The sequence below is a fragment of the Emys orbicularis genome, chromosome 1 (assembly GCF_028017835.1).
Source record: "Emys orbicularis isolate rEmyOrb1 chromosome 1, rEmyOrb1.hap1, whole genome shotgun sequence".
NCBI lineage: Eukaryota > Metazoa > Chordata > Testudines > Emydidae > Emys > Emys orbicularis.
In genome coordinates, this window is record NC_088683.1 from 358,617,166 (window position 1) to 358,644,728 (window position 27,563).

Here is a 27,563-nt window from a genome sequence, read left to right on the forward strand (position 1 = left end):
CATCATTGCTGAAGCTGGGGATAGTCTGTCTGGGGGCATCAGCTCTTTGTTACTCCTCAGCAGCTGTCTCAGAGGCCAGTAAGTTCTGGGAAGTGTCTGTGTTTTCTGACATTTCAAAGCCTCATGCAGCTGAGAGTAAAGACAAGTCTGGGACTTCGAGGCCGTTGCCCATGCATGGACTTGTGGGGGTTTGACCTCTTCTCCCACAATTCCCTCTGGTTCCCAAAAGGCCTTTCAAAATCCCGCACTTCAAGGGGGCTCTGCAAGGAGTTGTGGCAGAGGTACCCCGTGGGCAGGCCCATAGCAACAGTGCGTCACTGTTCCCGGACTCACATGGGAACTCACTTGTAGGGTTAGCTGGGTGCAGATGTAATCACCTGCATTCTCCTTATCTACCACCTACATTTTCCAGCCCTCCACAACCCTTCTGTGGTGTTATTTCTCTGGCCTCACAACTCCGCTGAATCTAGTATAGCTCTGATCTGTCAAGGAAACAAGCTGCATGCTAATGACATTCATTCATTCATGAAACGGGGCGTGTCCCCCCTCCCAGACACCTTCCCCAATCTGATACAGCCATTGCCCACACTTGGCCTATACACCGTTTTTCAAGCCATGGGGCAGTATTTGTATCTGGGTCATTTTGAGAGTAAGATTTTTATGAGAGGCTGTATCAACATCAAGGCCATCTATGGCATTCCCTCCAGCAGCTAATCTTGTCGCTCTCCCATCACATCATTCATTATTTTCCTCGCTTAACTCATCTAGCAAAGCAATGCAAAACGTTAGAATTAGGAATGGCAATTGCAGGATCACCTCTCTCTCTCTCTCTCTCTTTTTTTTTAATATGTGCCACATTTTCATTTCTGTGGTCTCCTGGTCCTAATAATACTTACACAGCTCTTTTCATCCGTAGCTCTCAAAGCAGGACAGTATCATTAACCCCATTTTGCAGATGGGGAAACTGAGGCACAGAGCAGGGAAGTGACTTGCCCAAGGTCACCCTGCAGGCCTGGGGTGGAGCCAGATTTAGAACCAAGGTCCTCTGAGTCCCACACTACTGCTTGAGCTACTAGGCTGTACCACACTGGTAAGGATGGACTGCCCCACAGCCTGCAGGATTGTTCAGAAATAACTATTGGTAGCACAGGACCTTCCTTTAATACCCTAATCTGCATATTATTCAGATTGGCAGATTTCTGTAGGCTGACGTGTACTCACTTCCCTGCCCTCTAGCCCCAGGAATTTGTGAAGATCTTGCAGAAATAGCCAACTGTCCACACTTCTTGGCCTTGCTACAGACAGCATCTTCTCTGTCGTTTCTGAGTCACGCTTCCGGTCAGCCGTCTCCTTTGTTTCTGTGCTGGCTTTGGTCCAAATCCTGCTCAGCTCATGCCTGCAAATGGTCTTGTGGGAGTGCTTGGGGGCAGCTAAAAGCCAGTGGCTACATGGTGCTCCGAGTATCCCACGGGCTGCTAAAGGACTTTCCCCCCCTTGTAGTCCTGGTGCATTTGATAGCCTGTGTCCTGCGTCCCAGAGAATTCCCCACCAAACTCATCACTACCAAACTGTATCATAAGCACTCCTGCCAGTACATAAGCACCTGTGCCACCTCTTCTCTATGCCCCTCCCCTCCTCTGTCACCAGGAAACCAGCCAAGGAAGTCTTTTGAAAAGCCACTGAGGCGTTTTGACTGAGTGTCAGACAATGCAGTGAAGGCAGCAAAAGGATGCTCCCCTCGTCCATTGACACACCACGACTGTCTCAAACACGAAATGAACTCGCCTCCGTTCACGGCCAGGAAATTAGCTTTGCTCAGACAGAGACTGAACCAGCAGAATCAAGCGGCAGGGGAAAACGTGGTTCTCTCCAATTAAGACAGGACTGTCAGTGCAGAGAGGGATACTTCAGATAGACCCTTGAGAGACGGGGGGAGGGGAGTTTACTGGGGTGGAGCACAGGGCTACACATTCATATAGCCATGGGCACTCATCCGCTTGCCAAGTCAGCATGAGATGCCCCACCCCCATTTCAGCTGCAATAGACCCACCATTTTAGGAATCCCCCGGGTTTTTTAGACGCCTTGGCTTAAGAGTGGTTAGTGCCCGTTCCCCTGATCTTACAAAGTTGGCAGATGTCCCCGAACAGCTTGGTAAGACTCCAGGGTCTTGGCCTGCAACCATTTCAGTTTGGCAACCCCCTTATTTGGAGTGAAACAGTTTTGCGACCCGCCCTCTGAAATTTAATATAAAAGAGTAAAAAGTGCATCCGTGCTAACGATGATAAGCCAGTGGGATTGATTTGTGCGCATGGCTGGAGAGGATGACAAGGAAGCCTTGATCTTTGTCAGGGTCAGCGGCGTCTCCAGGCACCAGCGCTCCAAGCGCGTGCCTGGGGCGGCAAGCTGCGGGGGGCGGCCTGCCGGTCCCTGCGAGGGTGGCAGTCAGGCTGCCTTCGGCGGCTTGCCTGCGGGAGGTCCGCCGGTCCCGCAGATTCGGCGGCAATTCCTTGTCATCCTCTCCAGCCACGCGCACAAATCAATCCCACTGGCCAATCAGTGCTGATAGGATAATCACTGCAGGGGCCCTTATGCCCTGTCGGCTTGAGCACACAAGGGGACTTGCTCACGTTCTTGCTCAGAAGCGCCACCAACTTTTCTGCCGCCCTAGGCGGCGGAAGGTCCCACCCCGAAATGCCGCCCCCCACAGAGCTGGCGGAAGGTCCCGCCGCCGAAATACCGCCGCGGTTGCTGGCCCCCAAATTGTAGCGCCCTAGGCAACCGCCTAGGTCGCCTAATGGGTTGCGCCGGCCCTGTTCTTGCTGCCATTGCCCGAGGCCTGTGTCAGGAACTGCTCCAGTAACCCTGTTTACCAGGGCCCAGTGAAATAAAATAGACAGAGCCTAGGGCATTAGGCCATTCCAGTCCCTCACGGCCTAGACTGTCAGGCGCTGGAGTGTGTGGCTGCTGAGTGCGGGCTGGTAGCCTGGCAGCTGGCAGGTGAGATGAACAGGCCGTCGCTTGGAGTTAATTTGAATAATTCGGCGTGCGGCGTTTAGCTGATCTCACAGCACTTTGCACACATTCAGCCTCGCCCCACAAGGAAGGTGCATCGCTAATGCCGTTTCACAGAGCGGAAATGGAAGCACAGGGGCTAAGATAATGGTCATGCAGCAGAACCAGGAACGCCGATTCCCAGTCCCCCGCGCTAACTGCTCAACAGCGCTCTCGCCGATTACGTTTCACAGGGACCAGCACTTTGCACAGACGGTTCTAGGGCTCCTTGCTTTGCAGATTTGACCCAGAATTTTCCGGTGATGAAATATTAACTGTCTCCATCCAGGAAATGTCCCAGTAAAGAAACTGACGAGAGTTTGTAGATACGTACACTACACTTGTATCAGTCATGGTATTGCCAACGCTGAGCATTCAAAATTCACGAGTCTGGTCCCCCAAAAATCGTGATTAGCTTAAAGAAAATAAGTGTTAGGATCTCTCTCTCTCTCTTTTTTTTTTAAACCTTCTGGTTTCTGAGCCTTTAGATCGCACTCACTTGTGTTTCATGTTTTCCTTTGTAACCAAGAGGACTAGAAATTAGTGTTTTATTAAAAAAAAAAACCCAGAGGTTCTTATTTAATCACTTGATTCCAGGAGCTGGGGCTTTGAGAAAAATCACCCAAACTGGTGCAACTTGCAGTTAAAGTCATGAGAATTGGCAACGTTGCAATCAGGATGAATTTATTGAGCAGGCGTCATTAATGCCACACAGCTCGCTTCGCCATTCCTCAGAGGGGAGCTCCACTAGGCTCTTGGAATTCTTTCCACATCTCCACAAGTGCCACATTTCTCAGATCTCTGTTATTTCCTGTCTTAAGTCCGGAATCTGATTCACTCACTTATTTATATTCTTTTCTGTGCTTCTCTGCTCAGCTACATGTCTGATCTCTCTCACACACTCTCTCTCTCGCTCTCCTTCATGCTGCTCCTCCCTGGACACCTGCAATTATTTTTGCCTTGCTGGAGTGGAAGAGTACTGGAATTAAAAAAAAAAAAAGGACGCTGACGACGTATATCAGTCAAAGAAAATAAAATTAGAGGCAGGGCTCCGGCCGCTGAGCTCTTTTCAAGCTGTGGAGCGAGACCAGGCTGGCTGACTATCCATTTCTCTCCACCTTCAGGGCCTCTCTTTCAGATCAATACTTTGATCTGGCTTTTCCCCATTGAACGTGGTGGGCCCACCAGCTCTATGGCTTTTGGCGTTCGTCCCAATTCACTGCATGGGACCAGACCATTTTTCATTCGGTTTGTAAATTTCATCTCTGACTGTTCCCCACTTGCAGCCACAGCGGCACAGACAGCTCAGAGAAGCGCAGGTTCTGCAGCGGACAGGAGCCATGGCCAGGCACATTTCCCGTCCTCCCTGTGGGATTCCATGTGCTGCAAACCCCTCAGCACCGGGGACTGATCCTTCCCAGCCACTGCCACAGGTAGCCTCCTCTGGATAGCCACCCGCGACAGAACCGAGCAGCAGCAAGGGGCGACCCTGACATTAAAGCCAAAAAAGCTTTGGGTTTGGCCCTGTGATAGATCTATGCTCCCCTGCTCACCAGTTCGCCACCCTGCAATTAATAAGGTCAAGGCATAAGGTCCAATCTGATTGCGACACCTAAGGAGCAACAGGCACAAGAAACTAGCTTTCTGCTCCCCTCCTGTTCAATCTCTCTCTCTCCGCCCCCCATGCCCTCTGGCATGTCTCATGCACCAAACCCTATGGTGGGAGCCTGCAGACATTATTCTGAACCCTACACATAGGATCACAGAGTGAACAGTGCACTGAACAGCTGATGTTGGCTATGTAACGGTGCTTTTGTTTTCTGCGTTCCTGTACCTTTAAATTTCTAAGAACCCTCCCTAGGTGCAGACACAGCCACGGTTGCTCTGAGTTGCTGCAGCCTGCTACAGATGAGACACAGGCCACGCCTACGCTACAGGGACTAGCCCGGCCTAGCTCTGGTGCCGGAGTTAATCTGGGAGTAGCTGCAGCCTACACCCACCAAAGGGGTTTTAACCTGGCTGTAGGAACACCACCTCCCTGAGTGACACTAGCTAGGCCAACGCAAGCATTCGTCTATCGACCTCGTGTCGACACTGGGGGTCAGGTTGGTATTGCTGTAGGACTCAGGTGTTTGGATTTCTCACACCCCTGAGCGCCGTAGCTACGTACACCTAAATGTTAAGTGTAGCCCACGCCCCACACTGTGCTCTCCCCTAGAGAAAGGCCTTTTGTTCTTCCTTGTGGTCATCTAAAGTAAGTGCCAGCTTGAGTGAAAGCAAAGGGCTGCTCTGTGTGTAGAGAAACACATTACGTTCTCCTTTCCCCCGGGGTTTGGGGAACCGAGCGCATTTCAATCGAGCAGCTTCAGCTCTTGGTGACACCTGTACAAATCCAAGCTGACCCCATTGAAGGGACTGGTGTTTTTCCAGATGTTACACCGCTCCGATGCTGGCTCTGTGTTTCCTACGCAAATCTCCCCCCGACCATGGCACCCATTCACACCCCCATCTGTGTCTTAGCAGACGTGGAACCAGGCATTAATGTTTGCGAAAAAGGCACCGTTGCCAGCCCTGGAGAGGGAGGTTTTCTGTTCTCTGCATGGGGGTGCGGCTCAGGCCAGGGTATACCAAGCTCCCACCCTGTCTCACCAGCATGGCCTTACCTGGAACCTCCTCAGTGAGGAAGCGGTTAATTAAGACTTCATAGCTCATCCCCTCTGCTGGGACTTCCCCCACAGCCTCCCATCAGTGAGGTGAAGACTCGGCGACTGGGAACGGGAGCATGACACAGGCAGGAAGGAAGGATGGCTGTGCCATTAAGGCACTGGCCTGGGACCCAGGACTCGTGGGTCCAATGCTCCACTCTACCACAGACTCCCTGTGTGAGCTTGGGGAGCTGAGGGCCAGAGAGATTATCTGTAAAATGGGGATAATGGTCTTTCCCTTCTCTGCCCCTTTCCCTCTTGTCCATTCAGATTGTCAGGCCGTGTCTGTGCCAGGCTTGCTGTAGCGTAGTATCTTTCTGTGTCAGAGGGCTGCTATACAAGACCATATGCGACCCGGGCAGGTCAGCAGTGCCAGTGGAACGTACCCCTTTTGCAGGCTTGTAAATTACGCATCCCGCTGCTGCATCCTCCGCTTGTTGCATTTCATTCAGTATAAAGATTGCACAAGGCTCGGGCACCTCACCAGGACTCAGGAGACCTGGGTTCTATTCCCAGCATTCCCCCGACCTGCGGAGACTGCAGGAAGCCACCTCACCCCAGCTCTGGTACTTATGTCCCCAGTCGCTGCACTGGCTGAACACTTCCCAATTACTAACACACAGACCTCCTCCCTGCACCGCTCTAGGTGGGGGCATGCTTTATCCCCATTGCACAGATGGGAACAGAGGCCCAGAGAGGCTAAGTGACTTGCCCAGGGTCACACATGGGGGCGGGGGGGGGGGGGCTATGGCAGAGCAGGAACTGAACTCAGCTCAGCTCTCCAGAAGTTCAGTCCACAACCTTCACCACAAAGCCTCCCAGCCAGCCCCCTCTCCATGGCGGTTTCCTTTATCTTGTCTATTTTGACTGAATTCTTGGGGGGCGGGCGGAGATGGACTGTATCTCACACTGCGTTAATTAATTAATTAATTATTAATTAATGGAGATATCCTATCTCCTAGAACTGGAAGGGACCTTGAAAGGTCATCGAGTCCAGCCCCCTGCCTTCACTAGCAGGATCAAGTACTGATTTTGCCCCAGATCCCTCAGTGGCCCCCTCGAGGATTGAACTCTCAACCCTGGGTTTAGCAGGCCAATGCTCAAACCACTGAGCTATCCCTCCCCCCTGTTTGTGCAGACCCTAGCACAACATGGTCCAGATCTCACTGGAGGCCTCTCGGCACTTACTACTATTATGCTGCGCGGCCTTAACAGTGGTCACCAGTCAGAGATCTAGTAAAAAAAAATCAATGGGTGTATTAAGCACTCTTGATTCGGGCTAAATGAGGGGGCAATTAAATACCCCTTTGTCTAGTGATAGCTGAAATAATAGAAGCCACTGTCTAAGGCACTGCCAGCAGTGAATGGAAGCTAAAACATGTCGACTGAGTGCAAACGCAGGAGCTGGGATGTTGATTGGTTGCAGCCGTGTGTTGGGGCAGCGAGCCAGCACAGCAGCGGGGAGCGTGGCCTGGAGAGGAGGCACAGGACTCACGGAACAGGCGGCTTGAAAATTGTGAGCAAGGAAAGTGCCTGATGGTGTCTGATCCTACTGTGCTCAGGGAAACAGGACTTTGGGCAGTCTTTGTTTACAAACGGGATCGGCCCAACGAAAGAGCTGACTCGTATCATCAATTTCTCCTCCTGCCAGAAACAACCCAGCAAGGCACCAAATATTGGCTAATTGCTTGGGCAAAAAGGGACAAGCCCAATAAAGCGGAGTTGAGGATTAATACAACAGGATCTCATACAAGAGAGGGACAAGGCACAACAGACTGATAACTGAGCCCCTCCGTACAGACAGCCTTGTGAATTAAAGGGCGGTGACCGTCTATGACTAAAGATTCAGATCAGCTGGAGCTAACTTTACACACCCTGTCTGATCAAAACCTATTTATCTGAACGTAAAGCAGCAGCATCCCATTATAAAATGCCAAGATCAAATTGATGCAGTGTTGGTGTACTGTGTTGGAGCCGGGATATTAGAGAGACAAGCTGGGTGAGGTAATGTTGGTGAGAAAGACTAGCTTTTGAGTTTAGACCGAAAAATTCTGTAGCTCGAAAGCTTCTCTCTTTCAGCAACAGAGGCTGGGCCAATAAAAGATATTACCGCTCCCCCTTGTCTCGCTAAGATCAAATCTACATTATTTCTCTCAATCGCCCTTCACTAGCTCGGATAAGCGATGGTAAGGTCTGTCCACGTTTAGCTTTAGAAATGTTTATCACTTCCAATGATACCATGTTATCACCTGAATATTCTGGAGCCAGAGAAACCCTGCCACCGCTGTGGCCCTGATTGACGTTACAGATTATGCAGAAGGAAAATAGATGGAGTGATTTAGGTGCTTTAATTAGCGGTAACTTTAATCAAGCAATTGACACAAGCCAGCAGCTGTTGCTGTTCCAGCCCATCTCTCTGGGTGGCTGACAATGAGCGCTTTCAACTGGTTTCATTTATATGCAAAGCCTGGAAAACAGGTGGCAATGCTGGAAGAGTTTAGCCTGGAACCTTAAATGGCATCCAGCAACTCCCAAAATACTTCGCCCTCAGAATGATGAGAGGGAAGAGGCTCCTGCCTTGAGTAAAGTCAGAATCAATACAATATTGGTACATGGGTGGCATAGGATTTACTGTACTGGATCCAACCACTAGCCCATGACATCCACTCTCCTGTCTGATGCTTCAGAGTAAAGTGAAATTATTCACAACAATATTGTTTGTAGTTTGCTGGAATTTTATTTCCTGAGCCTCCTGGGCTCTATCGACAGAGCAAGGTAGAGGATTTGCGTCCTCGGATAGCTTACCCTGCATGATGCTTAAGTGTTTCTCTTGATCTTCAAATTATCCAGCCCCCTTTTAAAATCCAGCTCACGTATCTGACTTGCATGAGCTCCCAGGGTAGTGAATGCCCCATATAGACGACATGTAACATGTGGGGAGAAGGAGAAGAAAAATTGTTCCTCACTCTCGATCATGGAAGATTTCTGTTTAATGTGGAATAATGAGCTAGAAGCTATAGTTTAAAACAAAATGGCACAGGAGGGAATTGAGTGATTAGCATCCTGGATAGGTGTGTCCCATCCAGCCTAACCGTGAACTTTAAATCTATGCTTTGATCTGCCAGTCTCCTGTGGTCTTATCCAGGCAGTATATACTTGTATCTGCTACTTCTACTGCTGCAATGCCAGCCATCAGCCAGCAGGTGGCACTGTGAAGATGGCCTATCAAAACCCTTCCCCCAGCCAACGTCCCTGATGCATGCTCAAGCTGCAGCAGGGTAGCCTGTTGGCCGCAGGGAGGTTGCACCGCGTCTTCAGGGTGTACATGGGGTTCGACTATTAGTATTGTGCACACACCTGGCACGCGTCTAAGATCAAATCCACAAGCCTCAACCCAGGAGCCTCCTGCTGGGTTGTCTTCCTGTGGAGTTTAGTGGGAGTGAAATGGGCCACAAGGGATTGTATTTGCCTACAGATCTGGTGCAGGGATGGAAGCTCCACCCACGAATAAGGGCAGTTAGTGGTCAGTGGGGGGGGGGGGGGGGGAGCACCCAGCAGGTCACATCAAAGGTTTTGTGGTGTGGATACAGGTCCACTAGGACCCACAGTAAGAATGGCTCCTTTCAGACAGACCACGGAGCAGGCACCAGTTACTAACAGCTGCTGATCAGTAGAGGCTCAAGCCTTGGCCCTGAAATTGGTGCCCCAGGAATGCTACTCCCCCTTCTCCCCTCGTTTTATCTATTATAAACATTTTACATCAAATAAAGCCCTAACACTGGGAAAGGTTTTATCGTACAGCACAAGCTGAATGCGAGAGCACTGCTTTCAGCTTCCCTGCATTTCCTTTACTGAGCCCTGACCGTCTATTGGTGAATCTGCCACCGCACCCACTTACAGCTGTGCCTGCATCTCGGAGTAAAGTGGGCCCAGTGGGGACGCAGGTTATTAGATTTGTATTAGAATAGCACCTAGAGGCTCTAGCGGTGAGCAGCGTTCCACGGCACTAACCCCTGTCCAAACACAACAGGAGAGACAGTCCCTGCCCAGAAAGCCTTATAGCCTAAAAAGAAAAAGGATGGAAGGATTATTTGTCCCCTTTTACAGATGGGAAACTGAAGCAGTTCCTCATCTGCACAACGGGGATAATAGTACTTTCCTACCTCTCAGGTTGTGAGGCTCTTCGATACTACAGGGATAGGGGCCAGATAAGTACTAGAGAGAGTAAGGCCAGGTCTACCCTATAAATGTGCATTGCTATATACTACGCAGGGGTGGGAAAATCCACAGCCCTGAGCGACGCAGTTATACCGGCCTGATGCCCGGTGTAGACAGCGCTAAATTGACAGGAGGCTTCTTCCCATCATGGAGGGGGATTAACGGCATCTGTGGGAGCAGCTCTCCCGTTGGCGGAGTGGCGTCGTCACTGAAGCGCTGTGGAGGTTTAAGTGTAGACAGACCCGAAGTAACTCGTCCAGAGTGACACACCTGGTTACATTTAATATTGCTAGTAACTCGAGTGACTCTGAGCCACATGGGAGATTTGAGGTTATTAGGGGGATCCTGAACTTTTGCATTTCCTGCCATCTGAGTGGTTGCCATTGTAACTTTAATGTTATATTAATAAGGTTGATGGCAACTTTTTATTGAATAGAATCATAGAAATGAAGGACTGGAAGGAAGGCACCTCGACAGGTCATCTAGTCCAAGCCCCTGTGCTGAGGCAGAACTAAGTATTATCTAGACCAGAGGCCTGACCCGGTGCTCTGAGCTGCGCGGTGGCGTGGCTGGCTCCAGCCGGGCGGCACGGCTGCCTGGCCCGGTGCTCTGGGCGGCGCGGCTGTAGTGCTGCCAGCCACCGGTGCTCCAGGCAGCGCTGTAAGAGGGCGGCGGGGGTGGTGGTGGTGGTGTTTGGATAGAGGGCAGGGGAGTTTGGGGTGGTGGTCAGGGGTGTGGATAGGGGTCAGGGCAGTCAGAGGGTGGGGAACAGGGGATTGAATGGGGGCAAGGGTCCCAGGCGGGCAGTCAGGGAGGGGGGGTTGGATGGGGGGGCAGGGGGCAGTCAGGGGCAGGGGTTCCACAGGCAGTCAGGGAGAAGGGGTGGTTGGATGGGGCAGGGGTCCTGGGGGGGCAGTCAGGAATGAGAGGAGGGGTTAGATGGGGCAGTGGGGGGAAGTCAGGAGGGGGGGGGGTCCAGGGACGGACAGGGAACGGATGGGGCAGGAATCCCAGGGAAGCTGTCGGGGCAAGAAGTGGGCGGGTCAGATGGGGGGGGGCATGCCAGGCTGTTTGGGGAGGCACTACCTCTGCTAACCGGCCCTCCGTACAATTTTGGAAACCTGATGTGCCCCTCAAGCCAAAGAGTTTGCCAGCCCCAGATCTAGACCATCCCTGACAGGGGTTTGTCTAACCTGTTCTTCAAAACCTCCAGTTATGGAGATTCCACACGCTCCCTGGGTAATTTATTCCAGTGCTTAACCACCCAGACAGTTAGGAAGTTTTTCCTCATGTCTAACCTAAATCTCCCTTGCTGCACTTTAAGTCCATAACTTGTCCTGTCCCCAGTGGATAAGAGAACAATTTATCACCCTCCTCTTTATAACCATCTTATATGTACTTGAAGACTTGTCTCCCCTCAGGCTTCTCTTCTCCAGACTAAACAAACCCAATTTTTCCCCCCAATCTTTCCTCATCAGTCATGTTTCCTAGACCTGTCATCTTTTTTGTTGCTCTCTGGACTTTCTCCAAATTATTAATACACTTAAGTTACATACAAAAGGAAGGCAAATAGCCATACCTGCCTCTGGGCACGACTGTTGTGGAAAACGTGCTACCATATTAACAGTTTCAGCTCCTAACTACCAGTGAATAGATCCCAAGCCAACAGTATCTACTAGCTGCTTGGGCATCATTGTGAGTGGCCAGCAAAGATGACTGCTTATGCCAGGTATCTCCCCTCCTATCCCAAACTATCCATTTAAAACCAGAAATAATGCACCCCTGTCCCACAGGAATGGCTCAAGCACTACACCAGGAAGCCTGCTTTGAATATTTGTATTGCAGTAGTGCCTACAAGCCACAACCAGGGATTAGTGCCTCGGAGTGCTAGGCCCTGTACGCACAGGAGTACAACCCCTCCCAATCATGCTTGGGCTCAAGAGGGGAAAGCTTTATCTTGGCTACTTCTTTCAGCTGCAACACCTCTATCTCCCATGTCCCCCCAACCCTACCACAGCATCTTTTAAACAAGAGCTTCTTCTCAGCCCCCAGGCCATTATGCAAGGATACCACAGAACTACCTGAGCATCTAGACGGTCGCAGTCCATCAGAAACTAAGCTTCAGGGCTTGTGACTGGCCTTTACGGCCTGCCGTCCCACACAGCTGCCACACCCCAAACCACTGACCCACTGGAAGGAGGAATTCCTCACTTGGACACAAATACAGCTGCACTAGTAGGCTGAGACACAGCCCAGCCGGAGCTCAGGAACGACAATGCAAGAGCAGGAGAAAGTCAGAGGGGTTTAGAGGCCCCATCCAAGGTTTTATCCCTCTTCAGCCACAGGGAAAGCCAAACAGATGCAGCAGGTCCCAGAAGGCAACAGTTACAAGGTGTTGGCCACTCAGCTCATTGCTCGCTGGGACATTAGTCCGGGGGCTACATTTCTGGATTAGAAATGGGGTGGCCATAGGACTTGGGCCATCCTGCCCAGGAGAAAGAGGAGGACTAGCAAGTCACCCTTTCTGGGGGTGGTGAAGGCATATAATAGGGCCAGTAGCATCCTTTGCAGACCCTGCCCCAGGAAACACTTCACATATGTTCTCTGCACAACTGGGATCACTGAGCCCTAGAGAACAGGTCAATGTAACTCATGCGGGAAGGGACCTCCCCCAGCGACCGCACCCCAACGAGCGCGAGCACAGCAAGAGTGCAGCTTTCAGAGCTCTCCAACTCCCTCCAACCAGACGCCGTTTTTAGAGCTCTCGGGTCTGAGCCCCTCTACAATGCCACTCAGCGTTTCCTCATCCCCTGCCAATGGATACACGTATGGCTCATCGCCTGAGGGCACCCACTGATACTAGTGCCACTGCCTCGTGTACTGTTACGTGAAAGCTACCAGGAAACCCAAAAGTTCATTTGTTGGAGAACCAGTTGATAAGACATGACATTTCATTGTGTGTTTTGGGACACTAAGCCAATGATTTGATGTTAGGCCATGCGTGGTTCACACATTGGTGGCCCTAAGTGCTTATGGAATTCTCCCTTACTTCTCCCCTCCATGGTCTTGGTTAGTGTTTCCCAGTCATTGCTACATGTACCAGCACTTCAGCATTTTACTGCTGTTTCCTCACTAGCAATTCCCACAACGACCATCTCTCTCCTTGATTAAGCTGGAGCCTACCAGCAGGATCTTCACGAGCGGTCGTGGCTTCCTCTCCATTGTGCACAGGCCTGCACCATACGAGCTCGGTCCACCCCCAGTCTTGGAGCGATCTCTAGGATGTTAGAGTACGAATTGAACAGGAGGACAGGCAGTGCCAACGGACGGGGTTCAACACAGAGGCTGGCCACCAACTTACCTGCTTATGGGACGGCCATTTTTTCTTTACAAGGATTTTAAAACAGAAAAAAGAGGACAGATTACTGACTTCCAAGGTCAAGGTGGTCACCAGCTGCAGGGGAAGGAGAGAAAAAAAGTGACTGCTACAGCCAAGAGCTAACGTTGCAAAAGCTGCTCTAGTTTGTGCCACAAGACAAGCACAAGTGATGCTCTCTGTGAAATTAAATTTTCAGAACAGGGCACAGTAGCTTAGACTGGAGAGTATTTCATGGACACAGTAAGCTTGCTTTGTGGGAGGAGGTAGATAGAGCTATTTTCTTGTTCCAAGAGAAAAGAGATCCAAGCCTCCTGCCAAGTAAATAAATCAGAGTCCCTTCCTTCCCCCACCACGTCCTCAGAGAAAAGAGCCATCAAAGAGTTCCAATGAGACAGGTATTTATTTAGTTCAAGCGCTAAGGAATTTTTGTTGTTTTATATTATCAAACAGAGCTGAGGTACCAGTGACATTCCAACATGAAGAAGAGAAGGAACCTTTTCCCCCCTTTTACAATTTATTCAACTACTTTGCATCAAGACAAAAAGTGAGTAATGGACAGTTGCAGAATGTACTGTACATCATCAAGCCAGAGTGGGGAGGGGAAAAGAAACAAAGCGGAAATTTTTACTGTTTTAAAACCGTCTTTAAAAACGAGCCTGTTCTCATGGGTCAACTGGCAGCGTGAATGGAAAGAAAAGCTAGACAACTTGGAATAAGGAAGCACCGAACAGACAAACATTCTGCTTCCATGTACATTACCGGGGGCTTCCTTTCACTAGAAAACAGGGTAGTATTGGAACATGTGTTGGGAGTCATGGAAGCTAACACGATGTTATATACGACTGCAGTCAGTGGATGCAGGGACAAGTTGTGTTAAACAAGTCTGCTAGTCAGAGGTACGCCCTGGTTTCAGTGGGAATCTACCACGACCAACTGAAAATGTTCAACACACGAGCTGTCCTGGTTTATGCAACCACAAAGTATTGAACATGTTCAAGACACGACTCCTCGAGGTCAGGTTCTAACACTCATTTTCAGGCAAAGGCAAGTCCTAATGGGCTGATCTTGCAAACCCTTACGCAGATGAGCAGCCCATAGCTTGCACAAGTAGCCCCATTAAAATAAGGAGGACGACTCAGCTGAGTAAGGACTACTTGCTTGAGTAATCATCTGACCAGGGCCAGCTTTAGGCCGATTCCCCTGAATCGGGCCCCACGCCTTAGGCGCCTTTTTAATTTTTTTACTCACCTGGCAGTGGTCCGCTTCGGGTCTTCGGTGGCGGGGTGTGTGTGTGTGTCCTTCAGTGCCACGGAAGACCCGGAGTGGACCCCCCCCGCCGCCGGGTATTCGAATCAGGCCCCGCAGGTCCTAAAGCTGGCCCTGCATCTGACTTATCTAGGGCCTGGCTTGTCAAACGTTTCAAGCTTAGGGCAAAGAGTTGCTGTTCAAGCACCGTGTTTTAGTGTTTTCCTTATACTTTATTGGAGGCAAAAATGCTGCGCTTGTTTACAAAACAAACTGAATTACTTTAAGAATCTAAGCCAAAGAAAACTGAATATTAAAAGCAGCAAGATGGGGTTTTTGTTTTTTGCACAATAAAGGCGACTACAATACAGGAAAAGTAGCCAGGTTTTCCTCCCCACATCAGCTTCTTTGAAATAAAGAATATGATCCTTCATCATATTTCACTGTTTATTTCAAGACATGCCACGTCAAAAAAAAAAATCGCCTTTAATATTGCATTATGAAAGCACTTTACATCTCATTTTTGCCTTTAATGTTAAGTTATTGGTATGCAGAGTTATTATAAACCCCGGGCAGGTATTGATTTGACATTCAACTGCAGAATGCAGAATTCCACACCTTCTCTGCATATTGCCAGGTGACAGCAGTGGGGGAGGGGGATTATTCCCCCGGGGTTGGTTATTTTCAGTGGGGGAAGGGGAGGAGGGAGGAGTCTGAGTGTTTTCAATTCCATCTTTAGACTCCGTCGATTAAGTAATGCGTGTAAGGTAGACTTGGGAATTTTTTCCCTGCACTGTAACTCAGCAATACTCTTCCTGCAAACAATGTATTTACAATTGTGTTTATTAACTGACACAGCAATTTCACAAGGACTAGTAAAGATTACGAGGGTGCGCGTCTAGTGTATTGGTTTCTCTGTGTTTCTTGGATAGCTACATCTTGCAACACTGGCAAAGCTCTACACGGATTCCTCAGCAAAACAAAAAATACTGAAAATAGTAAAAAAAAAAATTAAGCCGAGAAATAAATATCAAAGAAAAATGGTTAATTGTAGCTTAGTTAAATATAAAACTAAATTACTAGCTATTTAACCAAACTATACAGATCTAATGAAAAAACTAAACCAACTTGGAAGACCCAACATAAAAAATGCTAAAAATTAAAGGCATACGTCTGCATAATCATAAGTTTCTTTCCATCCTATTAAAATTCCCTTCTTTTTCACTTAGGGTCTTTCAAATCTACTTCTAATAGGCTCACAAGTAAACATCCCCCCGCCCCCAATTTACTTAGGACCATGATAAGGAAACCCACGAGCTGATCCTCAATCAATCCACCCCATATTAACTGTCAAGTATTGTAACATTTCTACTTGTTCCATCAAATGCTGTTTTGTCTTTCTGCTACAATTTGGACATGCCAATCCACTGACAAAATTGTTTTTAGTGCTGATGCTGAACTTTGTTTAAAAATTCCTTTTTTTAAAATTGCTTTTCTCCCCGGTACAATATCCAAAACGTCATGTTCCAATTTACTTTATTGGAGTTCTACATAAAAGAAAAAATGCTTTTAAAACTAATTGTGTATCCAAGACATCTGTTTACTTGTCTCCCGCAAAAGTGTTTCGTTAGCACACGTGTCCCTCCCAAAAAGAGCCATTTATCAATATCAGAAAGACACTTAGTATTTTTGGGTCTGCTTTCTTGGAAATTTGTCCATATTGACTCTGCAAAGACTAAAAGACTCAGTGGCCTTTTTCAGCATCAAAGCCCTGCTAAAGTTTCAGGTTTCCAAAATGTTTGGGGCTTGAAAAAAAAAAGATTCAGAGCATCTCAGCATAGAGGATGTTATAGCTCTTGTTTATTTTATATTGAAAGGGCAGCATCTAATCCTTAAGGAAAAGCCAACTCTGCCTCTCTTTTGACTGCTGTCTAGCCATTTCCAGTTTGATAGCGAAATCAAGTGGGTAAGATAGAAGTGTTATTCTGCACATACCTCTTAACCAAGTCCAATTCAAAACTCACTCGATTTCCATCATTTCAAAGAGCAATATCGTAACATTAAAAAAGGAACAAATAGTAAGAAATTGTACCTATAATTTTAAAGTTATAACTGGAATATGCTGGAATATTTTGGCTTTATTTTTTTCTTATAAATAATGAAGACACTGACATTTTCTTGTGTGTGCGCGCTTGTGAAGCTAAGAGATCATCTCCACGAGACAGCCAGCAACGATGAATTGCAATACGTTATTACTGAAAGGGGACAGTTCAAGCCAATATTCACACCGCAGTCAATGAAGAGTAAAGGGAGGGGAAGCAGTGATGTTCTGGAGGAAGGTAAGAGAAGCAACATGGTATTAGCAGGAACAACCTCCTTCACTGACGGGCTGCTCTTGAGGCTTTTCCAGTTTTATGTCGATCACTGGAAGAAGTAAGTTAAGGCGAACAAGTGGGAGCACTCCCCCCTTGGCCCTGTTGGGTCCAAAGCCAGCCTTGCTCAGCCATGTTGGTGGGCACAGTCATCCTCGTTCTGCCATATTTCTCTGCACTGCCTCTAGGTGGGGCTTTCGGCTGGCATTTTCAGAGAAGCCTAACACAGCTAGGCAGCAACTCCCACTGGCATTCAATGGGGCACCTCCCTTGAAAATCCCAGCCTCAGACACAAATCAAGGTAGATTTCCTAGCCCCCTTTACTGATTTGAGATTTGTGCTAATTACCCAAGGGCGTGCCCAGGCCAGGCTTGGGGTGTCCCTGCCAAGCTCTTAGAAATGCAGTGCCCGCCCCGTAAGATCTTTCCTTCCCTGCTGTTTCCTAATCACCTCTTCCTGTTTCCAAGGTATTCGTATAGTAGGAAATGAAAGGCACGCAGGTTGAACATCTCAGACAGTCTCTAAAGCATGGCTAGCTCGACAATGGCTTGTATGTCCAGGGTCTCAAACCACTAGGGCTAGAAACAAATACTATATTCAGTCTTTGCTTTCCAGTGGTAGAGAACAGCAGCTTTCAGTTGGTGGGGAGACACCCACTGGCCAGTAGAGCCCAGCAAGAGCAGAGAGACGCTTGCTCTCTTTTCCCTTCCCTCGGCCCTGCTCTCACCACCTATCAGAGAGCAGTTCCTGCAGCTCCCCTTCCCTGTGTGCAGCTCCGGGGAGGTGAGGAAGGCCCAGTTCATCTCAGCAGCATTAACCCCTCCACACCCCCCTTCAGAAACTCCCCCCCCCCCCCATGGCCCAAAGCCCACAATCCTTTCCATTTACAGAGGACTGAGGGCTATGGTGAACCCCGGGACAATTTTTCAACCACTCTGTGGGCCAGGGAAGACGGAGAGCGACTGGTACAGAGTATTTGTCTCCTAGGCCTGGCAAACTGTGAAGATTGGATTATAAATAGGAGCTGTCCTGATTATCTTGCCATTTTAGTAGCCATCTTTTTGAAGCCAACACTGCAGCTGTATCTCCTCTGAAAGCAGGAACCCAGATCTCTAATGGCATAAAGCCCAGGTGTCAAACACATGGCATGCGGGGCAGATCCTACTTTCAGGACCCTTCCTTCCAGCTTGCAACCGCCTCCACACTTCAAAGGCATTGGACCTGCAGCGCCTGCACTTCAACAGGGCTGGACCCCTGAAGTGGGAGGAGCTTAAGAGCTCATACCTGATTGGTCACAAGCACCTGCGCTCCTCCGCCTCACTCCCCTTCTCCTTGAGCACCTACAAGGGCTGCAATGTCCCAGCGTAAAGAGACTTCTTCCCAGCCTCTCGCTGCCACTGCAGAGCCCCATAGCAATGGGGTCAGGAGAGCAGATGCTTCTCTGCTCCCCCACACCTTCCTGCTGTTCTAAGTACCCCAGCCTCAGAGAAAACAGTGCCTCCCCCCCCCACCCCGCCCCACCATTGTCACTCCACCCCACAGCCCCAGTATCTAGGAGCAGTACGTGACAGAGGGAGGGGGCAGGAAAGAAGAGTGAAAGTGAGGAGGCTTACGTGCCCAAAGGACTAGTGAAAGTTGAACTCCAGGTTCACGGAGTGAGAGACGGTAATTTGGCTCTCGCTGCAGAAGGAGTCTGACACCCCTAACATAAGGCATTCCAATCACTCACAAGTCACTGCCCAGAAATTGCCAATTGTGTGTCAGAACTGCAGTGGGGGAAAGAAGAGGGTAATAAGATGAGATTTAAGGTTCAGCCTCTCAATCTACCAGGTTTAGAAGGATGCTGTGGCACTGTTAACTGAATCTGTAACTTTTGGCATTGGTCCTAGACTGGATCAGAAAAAGACAATCCCCAAGTACAGACACGTGCATTCAGTTACTTATACCCATAGCATCTACTCCATGGCCAGGAACACTAAATGCACTATACACAGTAGTGAGTCTTCAGTCAACCTGGAACTTCCTAGAGGAGCTTGTTCTAATCCCCCATCTCTTTTCCTACCATACCCATCATGGGGTTTAGGAGCACTGACCTTCCCACACTACCGCACCATTCCCAGGTGCTGAGAACACCTTTGTGGGAAAGAACCATGAATCCTTTCCCCCAACTCTCTCACTGCTGCTTACTGGTGTCAATGAGCAACGTGTGCTGCTTTCCCAAAACCTACCCCTTGCAATGACAGCCAATAGCGAACAATGGCACAAGGTCACTCAAACGCTCCCCTCTGACACAGCCTCTAATAAACGACTCCCTTTGTGGTGCTCGGATCCCCAAACCTGACGCTCCATCGTTACAGTGCACCCAGAGATCACAGGCGGAGCACTGAACACTGCCCCCCAAACACGCCGATTCATGTCAGCTCAGCACAAGTCTCAAACCCGTCTCTACTCAGCTAGCTCGGGGTGGCACGCAGTTCGTGCAGCTGGTAACACCAAGTATCTACTCTTGGGGAGGAAGCTTTTCTTTACAAGGAATGGAAGGAGATAAATGGGGAAGGACGAGGTCAGCAAGAAACAAAGAACTGAAGAGTCCTTTGTTACAGTTCTGTCTTGTAGTTTTGAGTCTCTAAATCCTCTCACAGTTAAGAGGAAGCTGTTTGAGGAAGATGCTTAAAACTACAGCTCTGCCAACACCATGCAGATGAGTTATGGAGCATGAAAGCCTGATGCTTAGCCCAAGTTCCTTGAACCCACATGGTTCTGTAAACAGGCAGTGGGGAAAAAACTCACCACTGGTCTTGACCTGCTTCTACAGCAGAGGGGACACAGCGACAAGCTGTTCTGCTATCTGCACTCAGCAGAAAGCCCAACTGGAAGTGGCTTTATTGCTCTCCCATTTGGAGACTGGATATAACTCCCTGATGGAGGCAGCAGGAGCCACCGCATGCAGGGACTGAAGATCTAACACTGTCCTTATTATTAATAAAATGGGCACTGATTAGCCTGTCAGCTGTGTGCTGCTGAGAAAAGGTCCTTGATTAATCAAGTACATGTCACGCAAAGCTCAGGATTTAGCAGCTGCAACCTACAGCTGCTAAAATCATGGTTTTTCCTCTGCAACCAATGTGATGCTTAAAAGGCCTTCAGTTTACATCTGATCCACTTACTTCCTCCACTGCAGGTGTGCACTCTTACAGTTCCTGCCTCGTTCCTTGCCAAACAGTACTACAGAGCTCCACCTTCACTGGCTCACAATGCCAGCTACGTATTTGAACCAGATTATCCCCTAAAACCTCCCCTCTATCCTCCACCCGCTTTTTCAAACAAGATCATCAAGATCTGCTGTGATTTCCTCTCCTCCTTCTCCACTCTTACTTACTTATCATCCATACTGATTCTCACCTCTCACCCTCCAACTCCTCCACCACCATCCACAAAAAATCCATCCACTCCCACTCTTATGCCCTCTCTTTCTCAACACTTGCTCTCCCTTTTGGCGTTATCCCCTGGAGATAAGCATGCTCATGTCCCCCATGCTCATAAAAGACCTATTTCCCTTCTTCCTTGCAGTGTCGAGAGAAGCAGAGATGATGGGGGAGGAAGAGGTCCCAAGATGTGGCCAGGAAGAGGTCAGAGGCTGATTGCAACTGAAGGGTTGCAGGTGGTGCGGAGTTTGCCGATTGCACCCGACTTCTCAAGGTCTTGTCCTGCCTTGGCTTTCGTGACTATCACCTGGAGCTCCTACCTCTGAGCAAAGCATCTCTTGGGGAAATCCCCTTATGCCTCTCTCCGAGCGGCTCCTGTCAGGTCACCCCCAGCCTTTTCTCTCGACAATGAGTGATCTTTATTGCAGGCTACTCGGAAACCTACCTTTACACTCCTGACCTGCCTCCATTCAGCTGTCGTCCCCCCTAAGCCCTCCTCATTCTTTAGCCACTGACAATGCTTTGATCTCCTGTTATTCGGGCCTCAGTTTGGCACCCGAGACTTGCAGCTTCATCCTCTAGAACAGAGGTTCTCAACCTTTTTCTTTCTGAGCCCCTCCCCACAAAACATGCTATAAAAACTCCCCGGCCCACCTGTGCCACAATAACTGATTTTCTGCATATAAAAGCCAGGGCCAGCGTTAGGGGGTAGCAGGCAGGGTAATTGCCTGGGGTCCCATACCACAGGGGGCCTCGCAAAGCTACATTGCTGAGGTTTCGGCTTCAGCCCGGTGTGGCAGGAGTCAGGGCCTTGGACTTCAGTCCCATGTGGTGGGGCTTCGGCTTTCTGCCCTGAGCCCCAGCAAGTCTAACACTGGCCCTGCTTGGCAGCCGCCCTGAAACCTGATCGCAGCCCCCTAGGGGCCCCTGGCCCCTTGGTTGAGAACCACTGCTCTATAAAACACATCTCAGATCCAGCCTTCTCTGTCCAGACCACAAACTTTTCAGGGCTCTCTCCTGACTACTTCAAACTCCTCTTTAGCCTCCTTGACATCCAACCTGTTCAAAATGCTGGGCTGAGAATCAGGGCCAGCTCTAGGATTTTTGCCACCCCAAGCAAAAAAAATTTTGGCCGCCCCCCCCTTTTTTCGTACCCCCCTGCCCAACTCCACCCCTTCCGAACCCCTTCCCCAAATCCCCAGCCCCGCCTCCTCCCCCGGGCGTGCCGCATTCCCCCCTCATTGCTTCCTGCGGGGCCCCCGCGACCTCCCGCCCTAGCTCACCTCCGCTCCGCCTACTCCCCCGGGTGCGCCGCCGCTCCGCTTCTCCCCCCTCCCTCTCAGACGAGGGGGGGGAAGAAGCGGAACAGCGGCGGCGCACTCAGGGGAGCAAGCGGAGCGGAGGCGAGCTGGGGCAGCGAGCTGGGGCACTTTTTCACCATGCCCCGGCGTCGGCGCCTATGATGGCCGGTGGCAGAATGCCGCCCCAAGCACCTGCTTGTTTTGCTGGTGCCTGGAGCCAGCCCTGCTGAGAATTCTCTTGCCTGGTGATCTGACCATGTCAGCTTCCTTTTAATCCCCTTTTCCACCACATTAAATTCAGGCCTCTTGTCCCACTTCCAAGGCACTTCCCAGCTGATCATCCCTACACCTATCCACTCATGTCACTGCATAACCCTCACCTCTCCACTCCACCAGTGCTCCTCGGCTCAACACCTCCCTCAGCCTCTTTACAGCTTATTCCACAAGTCTCTGTGCACTTTCTTCCATGCTGCTTCTACGGCCTTGGCTACACGTGCGAGTTACAGCGCTGTAAAGCCTCCCCCAGTGCTGTAACTCACTCCCCATCCACACTGGCAGGGCACTTACAGCGCTGTATCTCCCTGGGTACACCGCTGCAGGTACTCCACCTCCCCGAGAAGCATAAGAGATACAGCGGAGTGGCTACGTCTCACAGGTGTGAGTGTAAACGCTTGCAGCGCTGTACTAATCACCTTGTCAAGTGGCCAATCCTCTCCATTGTTGTGACTGGCTGCAGGAATGCAGAAGTGCCGGTTTCAAAGCTCCTGCCACAGAGGCCTTGGCTACACTGGCGCTGTACAGCGCTGCAACTTGCTGCGCTTCGGGGTGTGAAAAAACACCCCCCCTGAGCGCAGCGAGTACAGCGCTGTAAAGCGCCAGTGTAATCAGTGCCTGCAGCGCTGCACGCTCGCTCGCAGCGCTGCAAGCTACTCCCCTCGGAGAGGTGGAGTACATACAGCGCTGCAAGAGCTCTCGCAGCGCTGGCGGCGCGACTACACTCGCGCTTCACAGCGCTGCCGCGGCAGCGCTGTGAAGTCCCGAGTGTAGCCAAGGCCTGAGAAAAAGCAAACAGTTTGCTGTTTGCTTTGAGTGAGTGAATGAATGAACAAGGGGCCGGGAGTTCGGAACTTGCAAAATAGAGAGCTGACACTCCAAAAAGCACTCTCTCTCCCCCCACACTCTCTGTCACACTCCACCCCACCCCCCACCCCCGTTTTGAAAAGCACGTTGCAGCCACATGAATGCTGGGATAGCTGCCCATAATGCACCGCTCCCAACACAGCTGCAGATGTTGCAAGTGTGGCCACGCCACTGCGCTGGCAGCTGTCAGTGTGGACAGACTGCAGCGCTTTCCCCTACTCAGCTGTATGAAGACAGGTTTACCTCACAGCGCTGTACAGCTGCAAGTGTAGCCAAGGCCTACAGCTTGGAACACCCTTGCTGAACTAGTCTGTAAGGATCGTACCCTTTCCTCAACACACGCTTCTGTGATGCCTATAAGCAATTAGCCAACTAACAACAGGTGGGCAGATGGCCACCAGGGGCAGGTTTTATATTTATACCTCTCCCTCCCCCATCCTGTGTCTGTTACCCAGGGATTGCATGTCCCCATGCGTGAAAACCCCTAGCTATACATCCACAGAATTATGGCTCGAACACGTAAAGGATACTGTCTTCTCTGCTTTTGTCCTGTGTGCTCTCCATTCCAGGCAAGGCAGCTGCCACACGTCGGAAAAGCTGAAAAAGAGAAAGATAAAACTGATTAAAAGCGTAGTAACATTTGTGACAACGTGTTCCAATTCTGCCGGACAAAACAGAATGACTTCATACATGCCTGTCTATCATCTCAAAATCTGCACTGGCTACCCTAAGAGACCAACACCCACAGTAACCTTTGGATCTGGGACACCGGGAAGCGCACATCCTCATTAACACTGGAAGTTAAATTAGTTGGACTCACCAGCTACATAGTAACAGTTAAACAATCCATGAATGTCTTTGGAAACAAGGAACTCCGTGTGGGAGACAGGAACCCCAGAGTTCCAATCCTGGTTATGGCAAATCACCTTAGGCAAATCACTTCACCTCGGACAGTCTGCCCATGTGTAACATGAGAATTCAGAGCCTGCCAACTCCATGGAAAGCTAAGTGTTAGTTACCGGTGACACGTTCAGAGCGACGTACCATGCACTAGACCGATGCCAAGTTCTAGCAGGAGAGCGTATGCCTCAAGTGTAGGGCGAGTCTGGCGCTTGCCATGCTTTCTTTGTCAGATGCTTGTTTGTCCTTTCCACTTATGCACACTTCTTGCCTCTAATTCATACCTGTCCAACCACATTTCCATTGGCATGTCCAGCTACGTGGTGTTTTAAAGCGAGGGACTACGCTGAACCCTACCTTTCCCCCTCTTCTGTGCCTTCTACAATTAGCCAGTATCTTTCCTGTAACATGGAGCTCAGCTTTGTGCGGTGTCTGCCAGATGGCGTTTCCCCAGCCCTCTGGACAGACAACAACCTGCAACCGTTTGCCACTAGGGGCCTATGCCACCAATCCCATTCACTAGTCCACTGTCTAGAACGTATTTCTTAACGTTGTACCTCGGAGTTCGTGTGTGACATGGGAAATGTTTCCCTCGCCCTGTGGAATTCTGATATTTTCCTGCAGGAGAATCATGTACTGAAGGATTGTGCCTGTGCTGAACCGTGTTCTCCAGAGTCACTGGGAGAACCAGCCACATCAAGCAGATGAGACTGGCACAGCCCTCCAGAGCGCCATTCTGTTTCCCCCAATGCCTCTGGGAATTACGTACAGACTCAAGTCTGAGCCTCTGGGGTGTGAAAAGAGAAGCTGCATGAGATTACCTGTTTTTCCTCTTTCTGTAGCCCCTGCGGAACAACCCCAGCAAGAGCAGAGGATTGGATCTATGCTAGTGTACACAGCACACGCCCAGTAGTAGACACCATGGGCACTGGGCTGGAAGATTCCAGATGCTTGGGAATTTTGCAATCAGTTGGCTGAGCACATACATGCAACTGCTGCTGAGGAGTCCCAGACTATAACCTGCAGACACAATGCTTGCTACAGAAACAGACACCAAGTATCTGAACCCCACGGTCATTGTGTCAGCCTTATAGTAGTGTCCCTTTGAAGGCATCCCATTATTCTTTCACCGATCTCCTTGGATAACACCAAGCTTTCCTCCATCTACTCTAATAACCCAGCTTCCGCAGGAAACTGAAGAACTTCGAGAGCTACTTCGAGACACATCCGGGGTGAACCTGTTCATACTATGAATTTACTGCCTGAAAACAATGCTGAAATGAAAGTCAACACCACTTTGTTGGCATGACCAGCAATGCAAATGTTGCTGAAATAAAACAGACCAACCCTTCACCTCTATCACATGTAGGCATGATCTTCCCAGGGCAGGGCTACACACTGCGTTTGGAGTCTGCCCTATGTCAGTTGTCATTACTGATTCGGTGGCAGGCTGCTACAAGGTGTGGTGCCAAACTAACAAGAGGTACAAGAGAGGCATTAGCAAAGCAAGTTCCCCCCACAGCTCCTATCAACATCTCATCCCTGTCCTTGAGGGATCAGTGTTCACGTCGCACTCGGCCCAAGCCGGGGAAGCTAATGATCAAATTTGGTGATGAATCCTGGTCATGTGCCACCTGAAGCACACTGCACTTCCGCTAAGAAGGGACCATCTCAAAAATCGACTATGTCCGTTCGGTCCTTAGCCAACACCACCACCACATGCGCAATGTTCACTGGCACATGAACTGAGAACAGAACAAACTTATTTCATGCAGGCCCAGTCAGACTCTGATGGCTGAAGCACCAATCTGGGATGGATTTGAACCAATGACCTAGAAGTATAAAACTTCGTATCCCGGTGCTGGTCTCCAGGTCCTCCCGCAATTCCCCTGAACTATCCAGTCAGCCAAACCTCTGATAGATTGAACTGAATTCTCGTACACCAGCTACGATAAAGCAATAAAGAGCAGCCACTGACAAGAAATACTGACAAAGCACATCAGCTTGTCAGATGCTTAACAATACTGTCCATCAACATTGGATGGGAGGCAGGTGGACAAGGAAGCCTATAGGATAAATGCCTGTTCTTCTCAAGTGTGAATGAATGGAAGGACTTGCTGATCAGGAAATAATTAAACCAATTTGGCATGTTAATATACAGAGGGGAAATAGACTTAAGTATCCGGCCAGCTTGAGTTCTGGTGTCAAGACATCCTATCAGATGGTCAATTTCTAGCTCCCGTCTCACATCCATTCCCCAACTTCTGCTTCCCAAAATAGAGTCTTGCCAGCATACTTCATACGTAACTGCTAGGAAAAGCACCACTGCCTCCAATGCATTTTTCAAGAGGCCGTTTTTTAAACCAGAAAGACATTGGCACTTTGCCTGGATCACAGGAGGAAGTCGGGGAGAGATAAAGTCTCCCTCTTTCCCATATGATCAGCAGGATTTTCATGGCCATTATGATCAAATCATTTGCAGACACCCCTGCCAACCCCATTACTTTTATTCATATTTAAAGAGGGATTTGGTTGGCTCTCTCAATGTAAAATTGATCATCCTCCTTAAGAGGCGAAATCTTTACAGCCAGTGATCCAAGAAGCTACTTAAGATCCCATCTCTTCTTCCTCTGCCAGTCCTAAGAGTCTAGTAGTATTATATTAGTGCCCATTGCTCTTCCAGAACTGAAATGCCTTATTCTCTTTCGGTAGTGACTTTGGGATAAGCCAAACGTGGTCACACGTTATTGGCAGTGTCTGAATTCCCTCTTTACCAATTCATCCTTTCCTGCCTAGCATTTCATTTGTTCTCCAAACATTCACTACCAAGCTGGTCAAATTTTACATTTAAGGCACCAATATGCTTTTTCAGTTGAGTCCTATAATGAATGCCTCCCTCCAGCAAGGAATGCAAGTCTCACTTCACGGCTGCCACCCTCATGACTGGCCTCTGGATGTAGAGCAGTCCTATTAGATAATCTAGCCTTTTCTGGGGCAGGATTGTTTCATCACCACATTGCAATACAAACTGACATCAAACTCGTATCAAAAGGCCCACAAGTTTCTCGTCAGGATCATCCCATTGTCAGGGGACGTGGCAGCCTTCCCACCCCTGTAAAAGAATCATTAGAAGCTGGCTCTCTCTTAGGTCTTGTGGCCTCTGCAGGGCCAGATCTCTGCTGAAGGAAGTCCTGCAGCTCTGTCTCAGACACAGTGAACGTGTTTCTTAGGAGCTGAAAGCGTAGTCACCTCTAAAAATTTCGCACAAGAAAAACTGAACACAGATGGCAAGATCCTCAGGGCAGGGAAATTGCCTTTAAAAGCACCGTGAACATTTATGATGGCTGCATAAATAATAAACTGAGCTGCAGGGCAATGTAGCCTAGCGATCACTTCTGTTCAACAGGATGCTCTCAGCATTCTCAGCCCTGGAACGACACAGAGAAGGTGAGAGATGGAGGTGTCAAAAGAGAAGGTGCGGGCACAAAATAATTAAAGAGCAGGAAGTCACCAGGCCCAACAGTATCAAGCCAAGAGTGCAGAAGGAATTTAAGAATGAAGGGCCTGAGCAGCCAACCAAAACATACATTAGCAACCACTGAACCCTTATACCATACTGGCAACGAGGAGTCTGGTGGCACCTTAAAGACTAACAGAGTTATTTGGGCATAAGCTTTCATGGGTAAAAAACCCCATTTCGTCCTCTTTGTTTTCGTGGATACAGACTAACACTGCTACCCCTGATACTTGATACCATACTGGAGGATGGCAAACTGATCTGGAGGTAAGTTAGGCAGTCACCCATCCCATGCTGAAGCATTTCATT

General features: G+C 49.5%; 1 protein-coding gene across 2 annotated transcripts in view; it reads right to left on the reverse strand.

Annotated features, from left to right (window-relative positions):
* Nucleotides 1-15,032: 15,032 nt before the first annotated feature.
* Nucleotides 15,033-27,563, reverse strand: part of RAB6A (RAB6A, member RAS oncogene family) — an 89,785-nt gene continuing 77,254 nt past the window's right edge. For both annotated transcript variants that reach the window (XM_065423301.1, XM_065423302.1), the window contains exons 7-8: nt 23,368-23,434; nt 15,033-17,023 (exon numbers count right to left, since the gene is read on the reverse strand). In XM_065423301.1, the coding sequence (XP_065279373.1) occupies nt 16,959-17,023; nt 23,368-23,434 (132 nt within the window). In that variant the 3' untranslated portion in view covers nt 15,033-16,958. The remainder of the gene's footprint in view (nt 17,024-23,367; nt 23,435-27,563) is intronic.